Raw genomic sequence first — 23,671 nt, 5'->3', positions numbered from 1 at the left:
AGGAAAATTACCTAAACCTAGAATTTTATGTCCAATAATTATCAATCAAGTGTAAGGGTAGAATAAAGGCATTTTCAGACAGGGAAAATCTCAAAGTATTTATATACTATACACTCTTTCTCAGAAACCTAGATTTACTTTATCGAAATGAGGTCATAAATTTAAAAAGATGAAGCCATGGGATATAGGGAAAGCCAGATCCAACATGAAAAAGAGACTTAAAAAATTCCACTATGATGACAAAGGCGTCTCTAGGACAATAGTTGTATATTAGGCCTGAAGAGTAATCTTCCAAAATGGAGCAGGAATACAGAAGGATTCACAAACTCTAGGGAAAATATCTATACAATGAACAACAATAATATATAATACATGCCAATTGCTATATACCAAGTATGACTCTGAGTGCTTAATCTTTTAATCCTCATATAAATCTTATGAGATATGCCATTTCCCATTTTAAATATGGGGAAAGTGAGACAGAGTGGAAGAGATTTGTTCAAGATCATGTAGCTATTAAATGACAAAATCAAGATTTGAAGCCAGGCTGTCTAGTGGCAGAGTCTATGCACTTAACTGCCTCTCCTTCTAATCTCTCAGTTGTGAAAAATCCTTACATAGGCATAAAACACTGAATATTGATTTAACATAATATAGTGATACAACAATATATTGGGAGAATATGAGAGAAGTGAGTTTCTGTACAGGATGAGAGGTATAAAACAACTGAATCCTTCCCCTGTAGGAAGTCCTAGCTGATACACAAAATTTTAAAATCAAGAAATAAAACAGTTATTAATAAATATGAAGGCAATATCAGAAGAAGTAGTTGAGATATTTGTAAGTAACCTGGAATTAAAAGTAATTTAAAAACAGAAATTGAAATTAATTTGGAAGCAGAAATCTGGGGTGGGGAAGGATGAAGGAAGGTTCTGCTGGATTTCTGTAACTGTTATGGTACTCAATAACTATGAAAATTATATTTCAAAAACCAGATTCTGAAATTGAACATAGAGTAGGACTCCAATTCTGTGTAAAAAACTGGAAACTTGAGAGCTATTATGGACTGAATGGTTGTGTCCCTGCAAAATTCATATGTTAAAGCCCTAACTTCCAATGTGGGGGTATTTGGAAATAGGACCTGTAAGGAAGTAATTAAGGTTAAATGAAATCATAAGGATGGGATTCTGATTTTGTAGGATTAGTATCCTTATAAGAAGAGACATCAGAAAGACTCTTTCTCTCTCTCTCAAAGAACCAAGGAAAGGCCACTTGAGGATGTAGTGAGAAAGCAGCCACTGACAAGGCATGAAAAAAGCCCTTATTAGAAACTTTTGGCATCTTGATCTTGGACTTCTTAGCCTCCAGCAAATAAGTTTCTGCTGTTCGTGAACTACCCAGTCTGTGGAATTTTATTATAGCAACCCAAGTAAACTACTACAAGAATATTATGCTAAGTGACAAAAGGGCAAATGCTGTATGGTTCCACTGAAATGAGGCACTGTGAGTAGTTAAATTTATAGAAACAGAAAGTAGAATAGTGCTTTGCAGGGGCTGAGGGAGCAGTGGAAGGAGTTACTGTTTAGTAGATATACCTTTTAGTTTGGGAGATGAAAACAGTTCTGGGCCAGGCGTGGTGGTTCATGCCTATAATCCCAGCACTTTGGGAGGCTGAGGTGGGTAGATCACAAGGTGAGGAGTTCGAGACAAGCCTGGCCAACATGGTGAAACCACATCTCTGTGAAAAATTAGTTGGGCATGGTGGCAGGTGCCTGTAATCCCAGCTACTTGGGAGGCTGAGACAGGAGAATCGCTTGAACCCATGAGGTGGAGGTTGCAGTGAGCCAAGATCACACAATTGCACTCCAGACTGGGCAACAAGAGCAAAACTGTGTCTCAAAAAATAAAAGAAAAGGAAACAGTTTTGGAGATGAATGGTGGTAATGGTTGCACAACAGTGTGAATGTAGTTCATGTCACTGAACTGTGCATCTAAAAATGGTGAAGATGGTAAATGTTATGTGTACTTTACCCCAATTTTTTAAAGAAAAAGAAGGATGTACAGCGATATGCGTGGTAATACTGATGTAAGGCTGTACTCTGTTTCAATTCTGTGCTACTCTCTGCCAAAGTCTTACATGTATCAGGCTTCTTAGGTGTTCTGTCCTTAGTTTTTCTATCTGTACTACTCATTGCGGCAACCTAACTTACTCTTGTAAGTACATCCATAATATGTATCTTCAGCCCAGACATTTCTTCTGAGCTCTAGATCCATACCTCTCAAATAAATACTGAGCTGCTCCACTTAGAAATGCCAGTGTCTTAGTTTGTTGTGTGTTGCTACAACAATGCCTAAGACTTAGACATTTATAAAGAAATGTTTTACTTAACTCACAGTTTTGCAGGCTGGGAAGTTCAAGATTGGGCAGTCACATCTGACGACTTCTGGTGAGGGCCTCATGTTGCATCAAAACATGGCAAAGAAGTAAAACGGGAACCAGGTGCATGCAAAAGACACCAACCACAAGAGGCAGCCTCACTTTATAACAACCAACCCTTTCACAGTAACTAATCCAGTCCCATGAGCACGAGAACTCTCTCACTCCAAAAAGATCGCATTAATCCCTCCATCAGGACAGATTCCTCATGACACAAACACCTCTTAAGGGTACCACCTCCTAACACTATCACATTGGGAACCCATCCTCAACATGAGTTTGGATGGGGATAAACCATATTCAAATTATAGTACATAAGCACTTCAAATTCAAGGAGTTCAAATCATGATTAATCCTCTTCCTCTACCAAACCTTCTCCTTTATGTTTGAAAAATAAAAGGGAAAGAGAAATGTTCATTTCCCTCCCCAGTCATTCATCACTCCAGCTTATATTCTTTGCCCTACACTAAATTGCCTCAAGAACCAATCAGTTCACGTGATTTTCGGAAACGGACCTTTTAGCCCAAGAAGAAGGATTGCATTTTCACCTTGGAAAAGTGGTGTTACATGAGTCCCTATATGTGCATGACTGAGCAAAGCCACTGTACTCAAAATCTTAAACCAATCCCAAGCCCTGAGTCTGCTACTATAACACTAGGGTAAGAATCTGGGGACCTGGGGCCAGGGTCACACCAGGAACTGACCACCTAACTCTCCAAAACATTTAGAAATGTTGCCCACTGCTACCCTAGCCTCATAACTAGGCATGAGGGCTCTTAGAATTGAGCATGAAGGCCCTCCTAAGTTTCATGTTTTGAAAGGTCTTGGGTCTTGAATCTTTCTCTCTCTCTCTCTCTCTCTCTCACACACACACACACACACACACACACAAACACACACATACAGACACACTTATTAAAGAACACTTGAATGCCTGTGTCACATGGGATCTGGTGCAAGGCCATAGCTGTAAGGTAAGGGAAAGGTACTAGCGCAACAGTGGTAGATATCATAGAGGATCCCCTCTACCTGATCAGGCAACTGTTTATGCCCTCCCATCCTGCTTTGCTTGATCCTCTATATAAAACTTACATCTTGGCTCATGCCTCTAATTCCAGCACTTTGGGAGGCTGAGGCAGGAAATGCCCTTGAGCCCAGGGGTTCGAGACCAGCCTGAGCAACATAGTGGAGCCCCAACTCCACAGAAAATTAAAAAGATTAGTGAGGTATGGTGGTGTGTGCCTATGTTCCTACTACTCAGGTGGCTGAGGTGAGAGGATCACGTGAGCCCAGAAAGTCAAGGCTGCAGTGAGCCATGATCATGCCACCACACTTCACCCTGAGTGACAGAACAAGACCCTGTCTCAAGAAAAGAAACAAAAAAGAAACTTCCATCTCACTGATGGGGCTACTCAACCTTATATCTTGGTGGATCTGACAGAACTCAGCTCATGAAGCAGTTCTGGCTACATGGCCAACAAATGTCCTATAGTCAGGCATTCATCTCCACCAGGATATAATAACATGTCAGGAACTGTTCTTAAAAGATATATATTTTCCATTGATATGACATGGCTTTGCTCCACAACCCTAGCTAAGTTGTGATCTCCCCATAGGGGCTTTCCCATAGGGGTTCTGAAAACTCACATGGCATCTTTTTCCAACACAGATGCATTTAATACCGAGGTAGGAGATCAGCAGGACTTGTTTTCTGAACACTGGTAATGGCCCTGCTGATCAAAAACAAGATGCAGTAGAGACACCAGCAGATGATGACAAAAGCAACCTCTGGTTGTCCTCACTGCTCACTATTAAAGACATTCCAGCCAGTGCCATGACAGTTTACAAATGCCATGGAAGTGTGCCATGGTAATGACCCAGAAGTTGCCTAATATGGTTCCCACCCGTTTCCTAGAAAATTCCCACCCCTTTTCTAGAAAATTCCAAAAACCCACTCCTTTATTAGCATATAATTAAGAGTGGGTATAAATATAGCTAGCCGGCAAAATTGCTGCTCCTGCTCCCTCTGCTGCTCCAGAATGCTACTGTTGCTATATACTGCTGCTGCTGCTCCAGGCTGCTTTGCCTATGAAGCAGCCACTTTGCTGTACACTGCTACTCAGGGATGCTCTGCCTATGAGACATCCTTGGTCTGTCTATGGAGCAGACATTTTGCTATACACTATTGCTCTAATAAACTTGCCTTCTTTCACTGTCAGCTTGCTCTTGTTGAAGCCAAGAACCCTCTCAAGCTAAGCCCCAGTTTTGGAGTTCACCTGAATCAGTATCATAAGGACTGTCTTTTGTATGTCTCAAGTGGCAGAACTGCTTAAAACTGCATCTGCTTTGGGAGGCCAAGGTGGGTGGATGACAAGGTCAAGAGATCGAGACCATCCTGGTCAACATGGTGAAACCCCGTCTCTACTAAAAATACAGAAAATTAGCTGGGCATGGTGGTGTGTGCCTGTAATCCCAGCTACTCAGGAGGCTGAGGCAGGAGAATTGCCTGAACCCAGGAGGTGGAGGTTGCGGTGAGCCAAGATCGCGCCATTGCACTCCAGTCTAGGTAACAAGAGAGAAACTCCATCTCAAAAAAAAAAAAAAAAAAAACTGCATCTGGACATGCTATGGGGCCTTGTTCTGCTATAGTTCCACTCAAAGCTGGCAGTTTTTGTGTCACCCAGTATATGGGGTGAAACTAATTCTAGGTGTGAAATGTGATATTTCCAGAACCCAAAGAGGCCTACCAGGCATTGCACTTCCAGAAAATTCTCTGTGAGGAAGGTAAAAAAAATACCCTAATTTGTCCTTTCCTTTCAGAGGATATTCTGGCATTCCCCATGCCATTCAACCCCTAAAAATTAAACTTGATGTGGCTAACTCCCTGGATCTTTGTAGGGTTTATCTCCCATTCTCCACAGTGCATCTGTCTTACTAAGGCCTCCAATGTGCTAACCCCTTCTTACTCATTTTGGTCCTATTAGCATGACATCATTGACATGGTAGATTAGTATTATATTCTGAAGAATGTTTAAGTGGTCCACACCTCTTCAGACTATATTATGACAGAGGACATAAGAGTTAGTAGAGTACTGAGGAAAAACTATATATGCATACTGTTATCCATTCTGTGTGAATATGAACTTTCCATTATGATACAGACAGGGAAAAACACATTTTCTAAATCAATAGCCGAAAACTAGGTACTTAAGGCCATGCTTTCTGCTGTAGCAAGGATATCATATCTGGCATGGCATTGCAATTGTCTTAGCACTTGGCTGAGTTTTCAGTAGTCTAGTGTCATCTAGGCTCTGTCCACATTTTGCAGGGGATCAAACTGGTGAATTAAACAAAGATATAACGGAGACTACATCTCTACATTCTCTAGGTCTTCAAAAGCAGCAATAATTTCTGCCATCCTCCACTCCACAGGTGCCATATGTTTTCACTTACTATCTTGGCCAGAGAAGGTAAGGGCAGTTTCAGACACTTCCACTTGGCCTTCTCGCCTACAAATAGCTCTGACTCCACAGGCCAAGGAACTGCTATAGGGCTTGTACCAACTAACCAACTATGTAGATTCCAATTATACATTCAGAGATCAAAAATAGAACCACTGAGTGAGTCTGTGAGCCCAGTGGGCCCACTGTGAACCCTACCTAAGCCAGGATCGCTTTTAATAACTGGCACCCATGTGCCCCCATTCTAATAAGGGGGCAAATTAAGACACTTTAGGTCTCTGGGTGTTACTATCAACTCAGAACCAGTGTCCATCTGTTCTCAAAATGTTTGGGTATTTCTCTTTCCTTGGCACACATTTACTGAATTACCTCAGTAAATGGAAGGACTAAAGAAATCATTACTACACATGTGTTGTAGGGTCCTTCTTCCTGGGTACTCAGCCTTTCCTTCAAACCATGTGTTGTGGACTAAAACCTGACTTGGGACCAGAAGCTGGATAAGATGTTTTATTGAGGTAACCTCCCTCAAACCTGTGACCACCTTTCATTTCTTTTGATTGTATAGAGTGTATATTGTTGGCTGCCTATTTCCCCCCAGGGTATCATGTTGTATTGACTGTCCATGTCCTATTAACTATCTCTTAACTATCTACCCACTAGGGGCACTATGTTCTGTTAACCATCTTCATAGCTCTCTGCAGGTCAGGCCTCCCCATTTGCCACTCTGACCCTGCAGTGCATTATGTTATTTACATCCACGTGACTTCTGACAGTTAAGTGCAGTCATCCTGCCTCTATTGTTTCAGAGGCATCATCATTTCTACCATTGATCCTCATTCCATAAGATCCTCTCCTACTCTGAGCCCTGGCATGCAGAAGAGATCCACTACTGAACTTCTTAGTAATGCTGATGTCCCTCTCACCAGAATATTCCTTATAGCCTTGGTAAATGGTGTGTCCTTTGGGTCCTCCTGCAGAATATAATCTTCTGGAATGTTTTCTGACCTTACATAGCATGTTTATTCTATAAATCCCACCTCACTGAGTCTTAAATCCCTTTTTCCACCATCTTCTACGGCAACTCTGTCATTTACACCTGACTTAATGTAGGCCATGGTTTTTTCCATACTTTGAGGAGCTATCGTAGCAATGAGTTCATGTCATTTCCTGTGGTTTTTGCCAGGGTATTAAACCCTACATTCTGGGAGAGCACTTTCAAATTGATTCATTCTCTCATATTCAATTTTATATTCCAGCCCTGCTGATCAAGCTCTTCAGAATTTAGTGCCATACTTACTCCCTCAGCACCTTCTAGTACATGCTGGCTAGGTTACGTCCTGAAACACTTTGTTGGTGTATTCTCTTTCTTTCCTTGTTATACTCAGCACATCACCAGCTAGATTATGCTATGGCTTAACCCTACTTATAGGTCCAGTGGCCAGGATAGGAGGTGGAGGCAGATTCTGAGGGAAACCTAGGTTATCTTACAAGGGAAAGGATTCCATATATTGGAGCAAGGTGAAGTGCCAGCCCTTAATAGAAGGAGTAAGACACTTCTTGATGGGGCTCAGGGTAACCTGGGGATACAAGATTTTTAGGGACATCAATCCAGATGCCCCTATCCCAAGTATCAGAGTCCCATTCCTTCTTAATCATGGCACTGAATTCAGCATAGAAGACATCTTGGTTAGAATTGTAACTTTCTTTGATTCTTGCTTTTAACAAATCCTGAGTCTACCCCTCAGATTTCTCTACCCCCTACCTGGAAAAGATGAGAGCCTCTTTATATGTTATAAATAAAGCCCTCTGGCTTTCAAACATAACTATCAATTGTTGATTAATTTAATTCAGCTTTTTGTTATTCTTTTTTAGAGCTCAATCAGCTTATCAACAGTCACCCAATTTTCTGGCCAGGCTTATGTTTAATATTTCCTATAATTCTCAAAGGTCTGATACATGGCACCAGTTAATGTGTCCCCTTTAGCCAGTATGCCACCCCAGTTCACCACCATTGAAAGTTTTAACAGTTCCTCTGCCACCTTATTCCAGAAGCCTATCTACTCCACATACCACCAATGATGGAGTCTTCATTGACATCAGAGTAGCAGGTAATTCATGTCCAAAATTTCATCACAGTGTTTGCTTTCTTGAACCACTTCTTATACCAACTGTTGCAGGTTGGCTTCCCGGGAAGCAGACCCAGAGACAGAGTTCAGCATGAAGGGTTTTTACTAGGGAATGCTCTTGGGATCAACACCTGTGGAAGGGAAAAGAAGGAAGCAGGATTGGACAGAGGGAGGAGTTCAGCTGTCCCAATTTGGAGCAGGAAGGCCATATTCATTAGTAATTGGATGTGAAATACCCTCAGGTAGGGGATGTAACCTTGGGGAGGCTTTCTTCAGCTTAGGAAATTCTTGAAGAGGGCTGACAACTGAGGACTGTCTATTTGCTGCATTCCTAGCAATTAAAATAATAAGTTCTTTATTCCTGAAGAGGGATCAGGGCAGCAGATGGTAGAATACACCATGAGCATGATACCATTTTTTTACAGTAAAGTAGGTTGGTGACTATCGAACGCTAATATTGAGAACAGTTTTATTTTAAAACACTTATTGCTTTATAAATAATATTTATAATATTATTAAATATTGTAATATTTATTTAAAATTTTAAATTATGCTTTCCAAATATGTAGACGTAAATACATGAGCCTACATTTATACTTTTGCTCCAGGTCCCTCAAATACTATTGACCAGGCCTGCCTAGCCTGAATCCATTCTTTTCCTTGTTGGTAAATTATGCATAAAATTTCGTTTATTATAAAAAATATCATAAATAGAGATGAGTAAAAAACAAATGAAATCACCCATCAATATAACACTCACAGAAAATTATCAACATTCTCAGAGTATGAGGCAAGATAATTTAGATATATACTTTTTCTTCGTTAAATGTATGGCATGTGCTTTTATAGCCTATCTTTCCCACCTAAGATTATATGCTGAATTTCTAATGTAAGTACAGGTAGATGTCCATCAACATTTTCAATAGCTGTATAATATTTAAATGTGTAGACATACATGAATTTGTTTAGCCGACTGTTTATCTTGAGATGCTTGGGTCATTTACAACTTTTCACCCTTCAAAACAGTTTGAAGATGCACAGCTTTCTACAAGCCAATTATGTGATTATTTCCTAAAGATACATTTCTATAAGTGGAATTAACAGGTCAAAGGATGTGCATATATTCCAACGGACCTTGTGGCAGTGTATACTCTCACCAGCAGATGGAGAGTACTCCTCCCCCCACACCCTCACCCTCACTATGGGGTGGGAGAGAGGTAGACCTTCTATGTGTATCCCAGCAGCACTCTCGATGGTTCCATAAAGGCCCCACCTTAACCAACCTTATAAAGGAAATCTGATACAAGCACTAAAACTTATTCTTTCTTCTAGTATACTTTCTTCTTATCTCAAAGTAGTAACTGTTCACTTACATGGATACCAGAATTGGCCAAGAGGACATTTTTCTGTCAAATGTCCCCAGGACCCTAAAATAAAATTAGTCCTCTTTGTGTGTCTCCAGAATACACCTCAGCACTTTTTGGTTCAAAAGGTCTCTCATTTCCGTCCTCTCCGTACCATTCCTATGACCACCAATAAAATTTCATGCCTGTGTTAGCTCATGCCTGGACTAACTTATGGTAGCTTCCTGTTTTTCCAGTCTCCACATGCTGCACATAAATCTACCATGTTGTTTTCCTTTCATCTTGTCAATCCTCTGGTCACAAAAGACCTTGATGTCTCACAGGAGTGGACGTGGAAATATTCAGACACCCCAGTTTAGCAATTAGGGGTGCTCCACGAACAGGACTCACCTCTACTACCTGACTCTCTCTCTCTCTCTCATCACTACCCTCCCTACACTTTGCACTTCAGGCAGGCCAGCACCTCTCTCTGGAGAAGGATTCCCATCTCCATGCCTTTCTTCCCATGGCTCCTCCCATCTTGAGTGCCCTTCTGACCCTTTCATATCATTGAAGCCCAGCTTACCTAAGGGTCCCCCTCCTTTATAAAACTTCCCTGAGCACTGTTGCCTGCAGCAGTTTCTGCCACCTCTAAACACTGATAGGAGGCAACTGGCCATGTTTGGAAGCTCCCAGTTTTATTATTATCTTTTTGTTTCCATATATCTTGCCTTTCCAAACAGATCATAAACTCAAGGACAAGGACAATGTCTTTTTTCTGCTGCTTAAAACACACAACTTTATTGATGACATAAAAATAAAATCTTAAATGTATAAACATAAGTCCACACAAAGGACCAAAGGTTATCTTACTTATGAAGAATCCGTTCAGTTTCTGCTCATGAAGCATACTAAAAAATCTCAATCCAGACAAGATAAAAATCAACATATGTATTTTCAGTACAAGTTTGAGTTCATTTGGTGTTCGTAAAATGGTCCAGCTATAGACCATCATAGGTAACAACAGTTTCGAAGTTATAATGCAATTTACAATGTGCATTACTTCCAGAGTGTAAAACCAAAATATTACTCAAATTTGTTTGGGAACATACAGCCAATCAGAGTTTACTTATTAATAGCTCAACTCTCTCTTTTACCTCAGGATCATTGCATTCTGCTGCTAAGGCTCGAAGTTTCTTGGCACATGCTTTAGGTCGTTGGAATAGGAAATAAAGGGAATTTTCACTGAACTTGTCCTGGGTAAATGCTTTTGCTCTTCTTTTAAAATGGTAATTTATATTTTCAAATAGTGAAAGAGCATTAAGAATGTTCTCCTTTGTCTCTTTCTTGCTAAATATGTTAATCAGTGATGTCGGTGCATTGGCAATGAGCAAGTCTTTTGTCATAGATGGATTTTTAGAGAAATTCAAAAGCATTCCCAAAACATGGTCTTTAGTTTCACCACTTCCCACAGTTAACAAACGAAGAAATTCTGAAATATAATTTGTAACCATGTGCTGATATTCACTGGTAATAGTTAAATGCCTTATCAATCTTAGTCCAGCCAACTGCACATTTGAATTCAAGGGATAGGTGACAGTGTCTTCACATACTTGGTTTAAGTAAGTTTTAACCTTCCTATGGTTTTCAGCAGCCACTGAGATATTATTCAGTGCATTTAAAGCCTTCTGCCTAACACTAGGGTAGGGATTATTGAGCAAGCTTTCAATAACTGAGATTCCACCTACATTACGGGCAACTTCATGGGAATAAGGATAATCAGCACTGTTATATAAAGCATTATTGGCTATTTCATGAACAGAAGGATCTTCAGTCATCTCAATCATGCAAATGAGTTTTTCAAAGTCTTGTGGATCCATATTATCTTCACGTTTACAGTGGCAAGACCAGGACCGAGTTTTTTCCCCAGTCTTGGTTTGCTTTTTGGACTCATCTTCAACTGGGAAGCTGGCCTCACTGTGGTGTGGAAACTTAGTTTCCGACCAGATAATGGCTCCATCCCATGACCCCATTCCTGCCCCGGGGACCATGGACGGATATGTGCCTCTTGACTCGGGTGACTTTTTGCCTTTACCCTTAGGTGCAGATTTGTCCTCACTTGTGTTTTCATTACCAGCACAGAACCAAGACTCTATATCAACTCCACCCGCAGCCTCAAACTTATCTTTGATCCTGGTGTTATCCCCAGCTCCAGACTCAAAATTGACATCTTTCCCACTCTTAGATCTGAGCTTATTACTGTTCTCACTCTCAGCCCAAAACAAAGACCTTAAACTGATCTCCTCAATATCGGGGCTGGACTCTCTACTTAGATCATCCTCATCCATATCCTGAGCCAAGGTCCAGGACTCTACACCAACCTCCTTCCTAGCCCCAAGCCTAGACTCTATAGTGGTTGCCTCTCCATCCCAGGACCAAGCCCCAGCCCCAGCCTCAGCCCCAAGCCTAGACTCTATAGTGGTTGCATCTCCATCCCAGGACCAAGCCCCAGCCCCAGACTCAGCCCCAGCCCCAGCCTCAGCCACAAACCTAGACTCTATAATGGTTGCATCTCGATCCCAGGACCAAGCCACAGCCCCAGCCTCAGCTCCAAGCCTGTACTCTACAGTGGTTGCATCTCTGTCCCAGGACCAAGCCCCAGCCCCAGCCCCAGCCCCAGCCCCAGCCCCAGGCCCAGCCTCAGTCCCAAGCCTAGACTCTATAGTGGTTGCATCTCCATCACAGGACCAAGCCCCAGCCCCAGCCTCAGCCCCAAGCCTAGACTCTATAATGGTTGCATCTCCATCCCAGGACCAAGCCCCAGCCCCAGCCCCAGCCCCAGCCCCAGCCCCAGCCCCAGCCCCAGCCCCAGCCCCAGCCTCAGCCCCAGCCCCAGCCCTATCCCCAGCCTCAGCCCCAAGCCTACACTCTGTAGTGGTTGCATCTCCATCCCAGGACCAAGCCCCAGCCCCAGCCCCAGCCCCAGCCCCAGCCCCAGCCTCAGCCCCAGCCCCAGCCCCAGCCTCAGCCCCAGCCCCAGCCCTATCCCCAGCCTCAGCCCCAGCCCTATCCCCAGCCTCAGCCCCAAGCCTACACTCTGTAGTGGTTGCATCTCCATCCCAGGACCAAGCCCCAGCCCCAGCCTCAGCTCCAAGCCTAGACTCTATAGTACTTGCATCTCCATCCCAGGACCAAGCCCCAGCCCTAGCCTCAGCCCCAAACGTAGACTCTATAGTGGTTGCATCTCCATCCCAGGACCAAGCCCCAGCCCCAGCCCCAGCCCCAGCCCCAGCCCCAGCCTCAGCCTCAGCCCCAGCCCCAGCCTCAGCCCCAGCCCCAGCCCCAGCCCCAGCCTCAGCCCCAAACGTAGACTCTATAGTGGTTGCATCTCCATCCCAGGACCAAGCCCCAGCCCCAGCTCCAACCCCAGCCTCAGCCTCAGCCCCAGCCCCAGCTCCAACCCCAGCCTCAGCCTCAGCCCCAGTCCCAGCCCCAGCCCCAGCCCCAGCCTCAGCCCCAGCCCCAGCCCCAGCCCCAGCCCCAGCCTCAGCCCCAGCCCCAGGCCCAGCCTCAGCCCCAGTCCCAGCCCCAGCCCCAGCCCCAGCTCCATCCCCAGCCTCATACCCAGCCCCAGCCTCAGACCCAAGCCTAGACTCTATAGTGGTTGTGTCTCCATCCCAGGACCAAGCCCCAGCCCCAGCCTCAGCCCCAGCCTCAGCCCCAGCCTCAGCCCCAGACCCAGACCCAGTCTCAGCCCCAAGCCTAGACTCTATAGTGGTTGTGTCTCCATCCCAGGACAAAGCTCCAGCCCCAGCCCCAGCCTCAGCCCCAGCCCCAGCCCCAGCCTCAGCCCCAGCCCCAGCCCCAGCCCCAGTCCCAGCCCCAGCCCCAGCCCCAGCCCCAGCCCCAAGCCTAGACTCTATAGTGGTTGCATCTCCATCCCAGGACCAAGCCCCAGCCCCAGCCTCAGCCCCAGCCCCAGTCCCAGTACCGGCCCCAGCCTCAGACCCAGACCCAGCCCCAGTACCAGCCCCAGCCTCAGACCCAGCCCCAGCCCCAGCCTCAGACCCAGCCCCAGCCCCAGCCCCAGCATCAGCCGCAGCCCCAGCCCCATCCTCAGCCTCAGCCCCAGCCCCAGCCTCAGCCCCAGTCCCAGCCTCAGCCCCAGCCCCAGCCCCAGCCTCAGCCCCAAGCCTAGACTCTATAGTGGTTGCATCCCCATCCCAGGACCAAGCCCCAGCCCTAGCCTCAGCCCCAGCCCCAGCCCCAGTACCAGCCCCAGCCTCAGACCCAGACCCAGCCCCAGCCTCAGACCCAACCCCAGCCTCAGACTCAGCCCCAGCCCCAGCCTCAGACTCAGCCCCAGCCTCAGCCCCAGCCCCAGCCCCAGCCCCAGCCCCAGCCTCAGCCCCAGCCCCAGCCCCAGCCCCAGCCCCAGCCCCAGACTCAGCCCCAGCCCCAGCCTCAGCCCCAGTCCCAGCCCCAGCCCCAGCCCCAGCCCCGGCCCCAGCCCCAGACTCAGCCCCAGCCCCAGCCCCAGCCCCAGCCCCAGCCCCAGCCCCAGCCCTAGCCCCAGCCTCAGCCCCAGCCTCAGCCCCCACACTGGAGCCCATATGAGCCACCTCCTCAGATCTAATCCAGGAACCACTACTAGCCTTGTTCTCAGCCTCAATCCTAGAACAAATGATGGCCTCTTCCCCCGCCCCTGATCTGGATTCAGTAGTGGCCTCATCCTTATCATCAGACCTGGACACAATAACCTTTTCCTCTGTCCAGCACCAAGACCCTATAACGGCCTCAGCCCCAGGCCCAAACCAGAATCCTTCATTGGCCTCTACCTCAACACTGACCTGGAACCTTCCACTGGCCTGGTCCTCAGATCTAGCCCAGGATCCTCCAGTGGCCTGGTCCTCAGATCCCATCTTAGACCCTTCAGTGGCCTCATTCCCAGGCCTAGATCCAGTCCAGGATTCTCCACTGGCTTGGTTCCCAGCACCAGCCCAGGAGCCTCCTCCACAAGCCTGGTCCTCAAATTCAGGCTTAGAATAATCACCAGCCTGATCCCCAGGCCCAATCCAGGACCTTCCACTGGACTGATTCCCAGTGCCAGCCCAGGACCCACCACTGGACTGGTCTGCAGGCCCTGGCCTAGATCCTCCAAGGACCTGGCCACCAGCCATACCCCAGGAACCTCTTCCACTGGACTGATCCTCAGACCCTGGCCTGGAGCCTCCACCAGCCTGGTCCCCAGCACCAGGCCAGAACACTCCTCCAATGGCCTGATCTTCAAATCCAGGTTTGGAGCAACCACCAGCCTGATCCACAGCCCTAACCCCAGTCCAGGAGCTTCCACTGACCTGACTCCCAGTGCTATCCCAGGACACAGCACTGGACTGGTTTGTGGGCCCTGGCCTTGACCCTCCAATGTCCTGGCCACTAGCCACACCCCAAGACCCTCCATTCATCTGACTCCCAGGGCAAAGACAGAACCACCCACTGGCCTGATCACCACTGCCAGCCCAGGAATCTCCACTAGACTGGTCCCTGGGCCCCAGCCTAGAATCTCCAACAGCCCGGTCCCCAGCATTAGCCCAAGACCCTCCGCCACTGGCCTGATCCTCAAATATAGGCTTTGGCCCACCACTAGCCGAATGCCCAGCCCCAGTCCAGGACCCTCCATTGGCCTGGTCCACAACCCCAACCAAGAATCCTCCATTGATTTGATTCCCAGAGTTAGACCATGACCTTCCCTTGGACGGGTCTTCAGGCCCCAACTTGGATCCTCCACCAGCCTGGCCACCAGCCCCAGCCCAAGACCCTTCTTCAGTGGTCTGATTTTCAAATCTAGGCTTGGACCCACCACCAGACTGATCAAGTGTCCCAGCCCAGGACCCACCACTGGTCTGATCTACATGGCCCAACCTAGACCCTCCACTGGCTTGGTCTGCAGTGTCAGCCCAAGACCTTCCACTGGACTGTTCCTCAGGCCCCAACCTTGACCCTCCACTAGCCTGGCCACCAGCCCCAGCCCAGGACCCTTCTCCACTGGCTTGATCCTCAAATCTAGGCTTGGATCCACCACCAGATTGATCGCTAATCCCAGCCCAGGACCCTCCACTGGCCTGGTCAACAACCCCAGCCCAGTATGAAACACTACTCATATTCCCAGCCCCAACTACAGCCCAAGACCCTCCACTGGCTTGGTTCTCAGCCCCAGTCCAGGACCCTCCAATGGCCTGTTCCCCAACCCAGGACATCCCACTGGCCTGTCCTCCAGGCCAGGACACCCCACTGGCCTGTCCCCCAGGCCAGGACCCATCGCTGGCCTGACCCACAGCCCAAATTTCTCCAAAGGCCTGATTTCCAGCGACAACCCAAGTCCCCCCACTGGCCTGGTTCTCAGCCACAGTCCAGGCCCCTCCACTGGCCTTGTCCCCAGCCCAGGTCCCCTCACTAGTCTGACCCCCCACCCAGAGCCCTCCACTGGCCTGCTCCCCAGCTCTAACCCAGGTCCCAATACTAACCTCATTCTCAGCCCTGACCCCAGCCCAGGACTTAACACTGGCCTCATCACAAGCCACAGCCCAAGAGCTAATAATCCCAGCCTTATCACTAGCCCCACTCCAGGACCCAGTACTGGCTTCATTCTCATCATCAGCCCAGGACACACCATTTTCCCAGTCTCCATCCATGGTCTGAAACCTAAATTTGATCCACCGCTCAGCAGCAATCCAATCCTCAACACCAATCCCATTCCAGTAGTAGTCATGGATGTCAGGCTGAGTCTTTCTGCAGACTTGAGTGCCTGACCCACCCTCACTCTCAGAAGTGGGCATGGCCTCAGCCTCGGGCTTTGCATAGACCTCATCTTCTGCTGTCGCTTCTGCCTCAGAACTGGGCATAGCCTTGTCCCTTGCCCTAGGCAAGGTCTCACCCTGGGAACCGGTGACAATCTGAGGCTGGGAAGAGTCCCTTGTGTCTGCCCCAGTCCCTGCTTTAGGCACAGCTTTGGTATTGCCCTTGACCTTATTCCTGGCACCAAGCAAGGTCTCACGCTGGGTATTAGCCACAGCTTGGAGCTGGCCAGAGCCCACTGTATCTGCCCCAGCCTCTGCCTTAGGCACAGCATTGGAATTGCCCCTGACCTTATTTTTGGCCCCAGGCAAGACCTTACCATGAGAACTGGCCACAACCTGGACCTGGACAGAGCCCATTATGCCTGACCCAGTCTCTGCCTTAGAAATAGCATTGGAATTGCCCTTAACCTTATTCCTGGCACCAGACAAGGTCTCATGCTGGGAGTTGGCCACAACCTGAGGCTGGGCAGAGCCCATTGTATCTTCTCTGGCCCCTGCTTTAGACACAACATTGGGATTGCCCTTGACCTTATTCTTGGCACCAGGCACGACTTCACTCTGGGAATTGGTCACAGCTTGAGGCTGGGCAGAGCCTGTTGTATCCATCCCAGTCCCTGCCTTAGACACAGTGTTCCAATTTCCCCTGACCTTATTCTTGGCACCAGGCAAGGTCTCACCCTGGGAATTAGCCACAGCCTGGGACTGGACAGAGCTTGTTGCACCCATCCCAGCCTCTGCCTTAGACAGAGCATGAAGATTGGCCTTGCCCTTATTTTTGGCACTAGGCAAGACCTCACCCTGGGAACTAGCCACAGCGTGTGGCTGGGCAGAGTCCGTTATATATGGCCCAGTTCCTGAATTAGACATGGTAGTGGGATTGCCTCTGACCTTATTCTTGGCACCAGGCAAGACCTCACTCTGGGAATTGGCCACAATCTGAGGCTGGGCAGAGCCCATTGTATCTGTCCCAGCCCCTGCCTTAGACACAGCATTGGAATTGCCCTTGGCCTTATTCTTGGAATCAAGCAAGGCCTCACCCTTAGAACTGGCCACAATCTGAAGCTGAGCAGGGCCCATTGCACCTGCCCCAACCTCTGCCTTAAGCACAGCATTGGGATTACCCTTTACTTTATTCTTGGTACCAAGCAAGGCCTCGCCCTGGAAACTGACCACTGCCTGAGGCTGGACAGAGTCTGTTGTACCTTCCCCAGCCCCCACCTTAGGCACAGCATGGGGATTGCCCTTGGCTTTATTCTTGGCACCAGGCAAGGCCTCACCCTGGGTATTGACCACAACCAGGGGCTGACCACAGGCCCTCTGGTCTGCCTTAGTTCCAGCTTTAGAAATGGCATTAAGATTGCCCCTACCATCAACCCCGGAATCAGGCAAGGCCTCAGCTGGGGTCTTGACCCCAGCCTGAGGTTGTGCACAGGTTTTTGTGTCCATCCCGGCCCCTGTCTTGCACTTGGCTTTGGCTTTGGCCCTAGACTTACCTCTAGTATTAGGTAAGGCTTCACCATGGCTCTGGGCCATACCCTGAGCCTTCATATCCATCCCAGATCCTTCCTTGGGCATGCTATTGACATTGCCCTTGACCTTAATTCTGCCATCAGACAAGGTATTAGCCTGAACAATGGCCACAAGCTGAGGCTGCATACAGGACAATATGTCTGCCGCATCCCCCATCTTAGCCATAACACTGGGATTGCCTCTGCTCTTATCTCTGGCATTAGGCAAGGCCTCAACCTGGGAATTGGCCCTCAAGTTTGTTCTGGCCCCTGCTTTAGTCATGGCATTGTGACTGCCTCTCTCCTTAACCTTGGCATCAGACATGGCCTCAGCATGAGGACTGGCAACAGCTTGAGGCTGAGTAGCAGCTCTCATGTCAGCTCCAGTTATTGCCTTAGATATGACATTGGTATTTCCCCTGCCATCAGCCCTGGCACCAGACGTCACCTCAGCCTGTTTCTTGACCACAGTCTGAGGTTGTATACAAGTTCTCACATCTGCCCCTGCCCCCACCTTACACATGGCATTGGTGTTACCCCCGGCATCAACCTTTGCCCCAGGAATGGCCTCAATCTGGGTTTTGGCAACAATTTGAGGCTGAGCAGAAGCCCTCATGTCTGCCCCAGACTCTTCCCTAGACATGGTTTTGCAGTTCCCCATGTCCTCAACCCTAGCACCAGGCATGTCATCACCCTGGATCTCGATCACAGTCTGAGACTGTGCACAGGACTTCAGGTCCACTCCAGCCACCTCCCTGGACATGCCATTGGGATTTCCCCTAGCATCAACTGTGGAACCAGGCCTGGCCTCAGACTGAGTCTTAGCCACACTCACAGTCTCTTCCAGAGCTCTTGTCTTGGTTTCATCCACAATTCCAGTCTTGTTCATGGCCCCCATCTTGGCTACTTCCCCAGGTACTGCCAAGGTCTCACTCTGTGTAACCATTACTCTGTTAATCTCTACCTCTTTTTCAGCCAATATATGAGTTTCAGCTTTGGTCTGAGTCATTGCTTCTCTCTTGGCCTCTGTCTTGGCAACCAATGCCCAAGCTTTAGCCTTGGTCTGTGTCACTGCTTCTTTCTTAACTATTTTGCCAGCCTCAGCATCAGTTTGGGTCACTGCTTCTTTCATGGCCACTTCCCTGTCTTTGGCCTTGGCCTCAGTCAGAGTCACTGCCTCTGTCATGACCAGTGTTCCAGCCACCACTTTGGACTCAGATTGAATCTCTCCCGCTGCCCCAATCATTGCCTTGGCCTGAGAGTTGGCTTTGTGTCTGGCTATAGCAGTGGCCTTGGTCTCTACTTCAGCCCTAGGCCCACCTCCTGCTCCAGTTTCTGCTTCAATCTCAGCCTGGGATTTAGTCTCAATCTCTGCTGCACCTGTGGCCAAGGTCCGGTTCTGTACCTCAACCACAGTTTCCATCTTAACTGTGGATTCATTTCTGGCAAGTGTTCTCACACTCTGGGCTCTTCCTTTGGTTAATTTGTAAATATAGTAGCAGGTGCCAGCCCAGATCACCAGTCCTGCAGTCACCCAGCCCACTTCCTGAATGCGGCCCATGTAATCACCCTTGCTGAAGGCACAAACAAGGTATGGTAGAGCGTACTCGGGCTGGAGTAAAGAGAGTGGTAGTTGTGGATGTATGCCTGTGAAGGTGCTGGTCTTCAGCCACTCAAAGGCCACTACAGCTGCCACTGGAGGTGGACCTAGAAGTGGAGGAAGGAAATGGACTAAAATTTCTCTTCTGATTTTGTTGCATTATACAGATAGATACACAGAGAAACAGAAAGAAAAAGGTAGAATCGTGTGCTTGGTGGAAGAGAGGATGATTAGCAGACTCTCCATTCGTCTTATTTCATCTTCTCTCCACCTTCCCCAGTGCCCAGTGATTTTCTTCCAAGGTACATCTATACACATTTCCATACATCAAATGAACAGTGGGAAGGATGAAAGGAGGTCTGACAATAAATGAGAGCAACTGAGAAGCCCCAGACTTTGATTTCTACTGGAACTACTCCAGTCACCAGTCTACAGGACCCCACCCTAATACCAACCTGTAATGATCCAAGGTAATTCCTTCCTCTCCTCTTGCTTCTCTTGGCAATACACCGTGAAGTAGATATATAAATTCATGAGATCTTTGGATCTAGAGACAGAGAGACAGATGGGGGGACAGATGGGAGTAGAGAGTTTGTTATTGATAGGATAGGCATATTATTAGCAAACTACCTTTCTACACTTGTCAGTCCACCCCAATCCCCAAGATGCTATCACACTCTTTATCCTGTACCAGAGTTAAGGTGAGGGTATGGAGTAAGTAACAGGGACGGTGAAAAAGATGGCTGGAAAAGAAGAGGCTGAGGATCCTCCTAACTGGTCACTGATCCTTACCGGATGCAAATTGGTCTCCATCAACCCACCCTAGAGGTCTACCCATGCAGTCCCCAAACTCTTACCAGTCTATACTGATCAGGAGCAATCTCCTCTTTGTTTCTTTGCTTCCAGTGATCTCAAGTCCTGCAGTAGACATGCAGGCAGATCTATGGACAAGTAAACAAAGAGTAGGTAAATGGAAACTGAGTCGCTGGTAGAACAGACAAGTACCCTGATTTATGACCCCAATGTCTGCCTCGCCAGAGCCCAGGTTCAATATACTAATGTGTATCATCTCATGGTCCCCACCTCAAGTCTTCTCCCAGTCATACTCCAGCCCACCCTTACCCCAGTATTCCTATCATATCCTGCACTGAAATTCACAGGAAACATGGCAGCACTGCAGCAATCCAGCACTCCACTGAGACCCTCTTAAATCTCAGTCACCTTGTATTCCCACCTTCTCTTTTCATCCCCAGAGACTGCCCCTACTTCACACCAACCTCCATGTTTCTAGGTTGGTCTCCTCCTTTTTCCCTTGCTTCCAGTGGTAGATAGCCTTACTGCACGCCTATGGGAAGACCTTGGAACAGATGGAGAAAAAGAAGACAGTGGATGTTAAGTACTTGTGACACTTTACCATCTAAAACATGGGTCCGTGTACCTGTCTATCTGGATTTAGAGACCCATTTGCTGGCAGAAAAAGGCCTGGGGCTTCCCCAGCACTAAAATGAAAAGGATGGAAAAGGGAGGCAGGAAAAGTAAAAGGCAACAGACAGAGGCTATTTTATTTTTTATGTATTTATTTTGAGACAGGGTCCCACTCTGCCATCCAGGCTGGTGTGCAGTGGCACGATCATGGCTCACCTCAGTCTCGACCTCCCAGGTTCAAAAGATCCTCCCACCTCAGCCTCCCAAGTAGCAGGGACTACAGACTGTGCCACCATGCCCAGCTAATTTTTAAATTATATGTAGAGACAAGGTCTCGCTATGTTGCCCAGGCTGGTTTTGAACACCTGAGGTCAAGCAATCCTCCTGCCTGGGCCTCTCAATGTGCTGGGATTACAGGCGAGAGCCATCAGGCCCAGCAAGGCAAATTATTTTAAAACCACCTGTAGGTTTCTAGGGATTTCCCCAAAAGCCCACCATTTCCTTCACCAAGATGGTCAAGTAAGTAGAAGGATCTGGAAAACTGGAGGATGGCAGGAGAGATGGGAGCCCCTAGATCCCATACATAGAATCACAACCTACTACTGTCCACATCCCTTTCAACCTATCTCTAGGAGTCTCCAGCAGAAACGACAAGCGAAAGGGGAAGTCTTTTGCTTCTACAAAATCACCATCCCTCCCTGCCAAAGGCTATAAGTAATATTCTTTGATACAATGTATATTTTTTCCAATATTATCTGAAATTCAAATGAAAGCATCCATAGAAACGTTTACTGTCTTTATTGGTCTTCAACACACAATTTAAAAGTCCTAACCTTGCTAAGAAAAATGCGGTTTAGGGAAAGTCCCCAAGCTAGCCCCACCCCACAACCCAATCAGACAGCCACACCTAAGTTCCTGTCATAGAATTCATACAGAACTCCAACAGTTTAAACAGTGCCTGTACTCACACTAACCTCCTTGACCAGTGCAATTTCCTCCTCTCCTTCTTCCTTTCTACTCGCCGCAAATAGTGCCACACCGAACTACTGTCCTACAGGAGAGAGTAAAGCCACTTAGTGTTGTTCTGGCACCCAGGACACAGATCCCAATATCCGCCTCTCCAGGTTCAGGAACCTGGTTATCAAACGTCCCTCCCCACAGTCTGAAACACCACCCCTACCAACCCCACCGTCCAGTCTCTAAGGCCCACCATTTTCTCTGCAAACGCCACCGTGGCGCATCCCTTCCACAAAATTGAGCAGGAACCTAGCGGACGTGTGTGACCAATGATTACAGAGAATGGGCATCTCAATCTCTGTATTTCCCTCTGGCGGACACAATCTCCCCACAAATCAAAGCCCACAGTTTGCCTGCACAGAGGTAGGCGGGGGCAGGGGGGCTCGCGAGAATCAGAGGCAAAGGCTCCTCGAACTTGAGGCAGCATAGACCACCGCCCCCGCAAGCCCCGTAACCTCTGCCGGGGTCGGTGAGCCGCTGCCGGCCTGGCCAGGGCTCGCGGGCCCCCGAGGCCCTTACCTGCTCTGCTTTCCCCGGGCCGGATGCCAGCCCACCGAGCGCAGGGCAGCGGGGAGCTGGTAGCCAGAAGCGAGTGACGACTGCACCGAAGGCTGCGTCTTTCTGCAGCTCCGGGTCACGTGAGGGCCGCGCGTCACCACCGAGCTCTCCCTCCTCCCCACCACCACCCACCACCCCTCAAGGGCCGGCGGCCAGTCGCTAGGAACCCCCCTCCCCCACTCCGCACGCACAGACATCCCCCTTCTCCGGTCTGTGCGCCGTGCCCCAGTGAGCACGCCCTTGTCACTCATCTCAGTCCTCTCCAATCTGAGGGCCCACAAGTGGCATCAGCGCCTTGCGGTTGGAGTTTACCCATCTTCACTTACCGGAGAGGCTCTGCATCCCCCTACCCACTCCTAGACCTTGGCTGTGGCCTTTTCTGCTTCTTCTTTGAGGAATCCTTTCTTTCTCTCAGGCTATAAGACCAGCACTCCCCACGCTCCTCCTACACGACCTGCCCTCTCTAAATATAATGCATGCACCAAATGGGCTGTGGAAGAGGGTATCAAGAAGGAAAGCAGAAAGTGCAAATAGAGCTTTAACTTTCTTTTTTGTGTTCCTTTTTTTCTTTTAATATGACATTCTTTTCTAATTTTGTCATCGGAAAAATACAGTATAGCCATTTCACTTGACACAAAAAAAATTCAGGGTATAAAAATAAAAAAACTCATTCATTGGTTTACATTATTTTGTGCCACATTTAAAAAATGTTTTCTAGTTACTGTAAACTATTTCACTGCTTTCAAAACGGAATAGTAATTCTTGACATTTTTAATACAAAACTGTCCTAAACGAAACCAGTACGTTTTCAATATGATCTATAAATTAACCTTTGGAAAGACATTTCGTATACTAATCTTGACAATTTTACACAAGTGATTTGTAACTTTTGAGGTTCTGGCTGAACTTAGCATCTTTTTTCAGGTGCCTGAGACCTTCTTCAGAGAAGACTCCTAGAGGATTTATTTAAGACCCAACTCCTGATGAGCCTAGTGCTTTACTAGTGACTTCCCAAATTAACCTGTTTTCCATTTGAGGGGCTTTATTTGGATTTCACATAAGTATGTAATCAGATCAGCCTCACCACACCCATGGAAAGACCAACTGCTGGAGCATGGATGGAAAGGAGGCTTAACAGGTGGAATTTTCACTCCATCATGACACTTTGAGATCTCGCTGCAGAAGTTAGTCCCCACATATCCACCTGTCCCCAATGAGGAGTCATACTCTAAATATAGACCCTCCAGGCAGCCTCTTTCTTAGAACATTGAAATATGACACCTCAGAGGGAGGGGCTCTGCTGTGAGGGACCCCTTTGTGGAGAAGGGCCTTTCAGCAG

At 47.8% G+C, this 23,671-nt stretch overlaps 2 protein-coding genes and 1 long non-coding RNA gene across 4 annotated transcripts in view; all 3 read right to left on the bottom strand.

The window, feature by feature from the left end:
• Positions 1 to 8,086, bottom strand: part of LOC144581252 (uncharacterized) — a 32,034-nt gene extending 23,948 nt beyond the window's left edge. The window contains exon 1 of the long non-coding RNA XR_013531830.1: positions 7,969 to 8,086. This is a non-coding gene — a long non-coding RNA (uncharacterized LOC144581252). The remainder of the gene's footprint in view (positions 1 to 7,968) is intronic.
• A 2,056-nt stretch (positions 8,087 to 10,142) lies between these two features.
• On the bottom strand, positions 10,143 to 20,642 carry ARMCX4 (armadillo repeat containing X-linked 4). Its single transcript, XM_078364296.1, has 5 exons — positions 20,610 to 20,642; positions 20,190 to 20,273; positions 19,788 to 19,879; positions 13,951 to 19,439; positions 10,143 to 12,420 (listed from the first exon to the last, which is right to left on the bottom strand). The coding sequence occupies exons 3-5, from the start codon at positions 19,864 to 19,866 to the stop codon at positions 10,486 to 10,488; spliced, it is 7,503 nt and encodes a 2,500-aa protein (XP_078220422.1). The 5' UTR covers positions 19,867 to 19,879; positions 20,190 to 20,273; positions 20,610 to 20,642; the 3' UTR covers positions 10,143 to 10,485.
• Positions 20,605 to 22,601, bottom strand: LOC144581251 (uncharacterized). Of its 2 annotated transcripts, none has more exons than XM_078364293.1 (3): positions 22,294 to 22,601; positions 21,732 to 21,808; positions 20,605 to 20,689 (listed from the first exon to the last, which is right to left on the bottom strand). In XM_078364293.1, the coding sequence occupies exons 1-2, from the start codon at positions 22,581 to 22,583 to the stop codon at positions 21,772 to 21,774; spliced, it is 327 nt and encodes a 108-aa protein (XP_078220419.1). In that variant the 5' UTR covers positions 22,584 to 22,601; the 3' UTR covers positions 20,605 to 20,689; positions 21,732 to 21,771. The 2 variants fall into 2 exon arrangements, with proteins under 2 accessions (XP_078220419.1, XP_078220420.1); XM_078364294.1 differs by having other exon boundaries at positions 20,610 to 20,689; positions 21,726 to 21,808.
• Positions 22,602 to 23,671: the final 1,070 nt, after the last annotated feature.

The sequence above is a fragment of the Callithrix jacchus genome, chromosome X (genome assembly GCF_049354715.1).
Source record: "Callithrix jacchus isolate 240 chromosome X, calJac240_pri, whole genome shotgun sequence".
NCBI classification, from domain to species: Eukaryota; Metazoa; Chordata; class Mammalia; order Primates; family Cebidae; genus Callithrix; species Callithrix jacchus.
Note: the sequence above shows the minus strand (reverse complement) of the source record. Positions and strands in the feature narration are given on the sequence as shown.